Here is a 3323-nt window from a genome sequence, read left to right as displayed (position 1 = left end):
CCCCACGCGCTGGGCCTGTGACGTGCCGAGTGGAGTGGGGACAAACTAATGTGCTTCATAGCAGAGAATGGGCATGTTGGGAAAAGGAAAAACAATAGTTCTCTCTTTCTCAGAGTGTTGCGCTCTTTTTCTGCCTCTGTATGTTTCTCTCGGCAGACTTTAGATCGCGCTGCCCTTGGCAGCTCCTTCTTACCCCATGACCCGCGCCTCTCTGAGGCTTCCGTTCTTGAAGTCGTAGTGCCGATAACTTTCTACACATTCACTGCCATGCCAATGCTGACCCACTTGTCTGTCTTCTTCCTTTTTTTTCTTTTCTCCTCTTTTCTGTTTTTTTTTTTTCCTTTTTTTTTTTTGCGCGGAAGTCGCACACTTCCCCCTTCCTCCAGTCACTCACCCCTTCACCTCTTTGCATACGCGGGCAGGAAGCGAAAAAGGACGAAGAGTAGCGGTTTGATTGCACACACACCATTCCCTTTTTTTTGGTGCCTCTTCCTCCTGCATTGCCTGTCTGTCTGTCTGTCTCTTCATCTAACTCACTCTTTTCCGTTCCTCGACAGCGGGTGACGCGATTCTCCCCGGTGTTCTTACTTCTTTTTTTTTTGTGTTTTCCTTACAGTTTCGCTCGAGACTACAAGAACAGCTTTGCTTGGCACCTTCTTTGCCGCCCTCCCCCCTCCCCCCTCCCCCCACACACACGCACACACTCGCACACGGACCCACGTAGCTCCACCTGTCTGTATATACGCACTCAATATACATACAGTTTTTGGGTGTTGCTCGAGTACTCGACCTCATCAGTGGCTCGAAAGGAATACAAAGCGGAGTTGTCCTAAGAAGAAACGCCCGAAAAAGAAGCCCACCACCCAAGAAGAAGATACTCTTCGAGAGGATGAGCGACAACATCGTCTTAAGTGCGGTGATGCCAAACAGTCCGCTGTCAGACTCCCAGTATGTGCGCGACTTCAAGAGTGTGCTGGACTCGAAGGTTGTGGAGCCGACAGAGGTGAACAGCAAGAGGTCGCACGTTGGCCCACACCTGGGCTCTCGCATGCACATCTACGAGTACTCCGTTGCACAGAACGACGCCTTCTGGGCGGAAATTGCGCGGCGCGACTTCTATTGGAAGCAGACCTGGGCGGATGACCACCACGTCAAGTCGTACAACTTCGACAAATCCAAGGGACCCATCTTTGTGAAGTGGTTCGAGGGCGCCGTGACCAATGTCTGCCACAACGCGTTGGACCGCCACCTGCCAGCGCACAGGGAGCGCGTGTGCTTTTACTTTGAAGGCAACGACCCAAGCGTGAAGGAGACGATTACGTATGGCGACATGTACACCAGAGTGGTAGAGCTGGCAAACGTGCTGAGGTACCAGTACGGTATTGAAAAGGGCGACCGTGTGAGCCTGTACCTGCCCATGATTCCGTGTGCTGCGGTGGCCATGCTTGCCTGCGCCCGCATCGGTGCAGTTGCCAGCGTAATCTTCGGAGGCTTCTCCGCACAGGCAATCGTGACACGCGTCGTAGACTGCAAGCCGAAACTTATCATCACAGCTGACGCGTCCTCTCGCGGTGCGAAGCCGATTCTGCTAAAGGCGATTGTGGATGAGGCGTTGGAGGACTGCAGTGTCCTGGGGTGCAACGTGCCGTGCCTTGTATTCGAAAATGTCAACCGTGAGGGCTGCAAGATGAAGGAAGGCCGCGATACCTGGTGCAGCGACGCCGTAGCGCGGCTGACGCCGGAGCAGCACCTGGAGTGCCCGGTGGAGTGGATGGAGGCGGAGGATGTGCTGTTCCTGCTCTACACCTCTGGCAGCACCGGGAAGCCCAAGGCCATCGAGCACACGACGGCAGGCTACATGGTGTACGCCGCCACCACCTTCAAGTACAGCTTCGACTACCACATGGACGATGTGTACTTCTGCACGGCAGACGTGGGCTGGATCACAGGCCACAGCTACGTCGTGTATGGCCCGATGATCCACTGCGCCACGTCAGTGCTGTTCGAGGGCGTGCCCAGCTACCCCGACTACTCGCGCTGGTGGCAGCTTATCGAGAAGTACAAGGTGTCCATCTTCTACACCGCGCCGACCGCGATTCGCTCCCTCATACAGGCCGGCGACAACTACGCCAAGGCGTGCGACCGCAGCACCCTGCGTGTGCTTGGCTCCGTCGGTGAGCCGATCAACGTGGAGGCGTGGAAGTGGCTGCGCGAGGTCGGCGGCGAGGGTCACTGCGATGTGTCGGACACGTGGTGGCAGACGGAGACGGGCGGTCACATGATTACACCGATGCCAGGATGCACCCCGATGAAGCCCGGTAGTGCAACACTGCCGTTCTTCGGTATCGAGCCGGTCATCCTCGACCCCATGAAGCTGCATGAGAAGAACGGCCCAGCAGATGGCCTGCTTGCCATTCGCGCGCCATGGCCCGGTATGGCTCGCACCATCTTTGGTGACCACGCCCGCTTTGAGCAAACCTACTTTTCTGTAGACGGGTACTATCTGACAGGCGACGGTGCTCGCCGCGACGCAGACGGCTACTACTGGATCACTGGCCGCGTCGATGACGTGCTGAACGTGAGCGGGCACCGCATCGGCACCAGCGAGATAGAAGAGGCCGTCAACACCCACCCGGCTGTGGTGGAGAGCGCCGCGGTTGGATTTCCTCAAAGCATCAAGGGTGAGGGAATCTACGTCTTCCTTACGTTTCAACAGGGGACGGAGGTGGCTCCCGAGCTGCTGGCGGCAGTGAAGGCGACGGTGCGCAAGGTGATCGGTCCGCTGGCCACGCCGGACGTGCTGCACCCCGCGCAAGAGGGTCTGCCAAAGACGCGATCTGGAAAAATTGTGCGCCGTGTGCTGCGTAAAATTGCCACACACAACGACGACGACTTTGGTGACACCTCGACCCTGGCGGATCCCACCGTTGTGGATGCATTGAAGCGCTCGCGCGCGAAGTGGGTGGATCGCAGCTAGAAAAAGGGAGGCAGCGATTGAGAGGAACTGAATATACGTCTCTCTGTCTGCTTGGAGGCAAACACAGCAAAGCGGCGCGTCATGCGGTGCACACCGGCACACGCGTGTATGAAGCAAAAGATGAGGGTCAAGTCACAAGCGACACGACTTGAGTCACGGTGCAACACCACATCACGCTCCCCTCAATACGTAAATACTTTTTTCAGATCGCGTTAGGCCATGGACTCGGAGGGGGGGGAGGCAAGTGAAGGGAGAGGGGAGGAGGGAGGCTACGAGCAGTGCGGAAGCGTGGCGAAAGAGAGTACGTGTGTAGGCCCATACGTGTGTGTGGGTATACACATTACTG

At 56.8% G+C, this 3323-nt stretch overlaps 1 protein-coding gene across 1 annotated transcript; it reads left to right on the top strand.

Moving 5' to 3' along the window:
- Nucleotides 1-889: 889 nt before the first annotated feature.
- Nucleotides 890-2977, top strand: LBRM_23_0800 (putative acetyl-CoA synthetase; the record flags this gene model as incomplete). The annotated part of the gene is made up of 1 exon (XM_001565102.1): nt 890-2977. One exon carries the CDS (start codon nt 890-892, stop codon nt 2975-2977), a length of 2088 nt encoding a protein of 695 aa, XP_001565152.1.
- Between the last annotated feature and the right edge of the window lie 346 nt (nt 2978-3323).

Source organism: Leishmania braziliensis, chromosome 23 (assembly GCF_000002845.2).
Source record: "Leishmania braziliensis MHOM/BR/75/M2904 complete genome, chromosome 23".
Classification (NCBI taxonomy): Eukaryota; Euglenozoa; class Kinetoplastea; order Trypanosomatida; family Trypanosomatidae; genus Leishmania; species Leishmania braziliensis.
The sequence above is the reverse complement of the archived record's forward strand: the minus strand, read 5'-3'. Positions and strand labels throughout refer to the sequence as shown.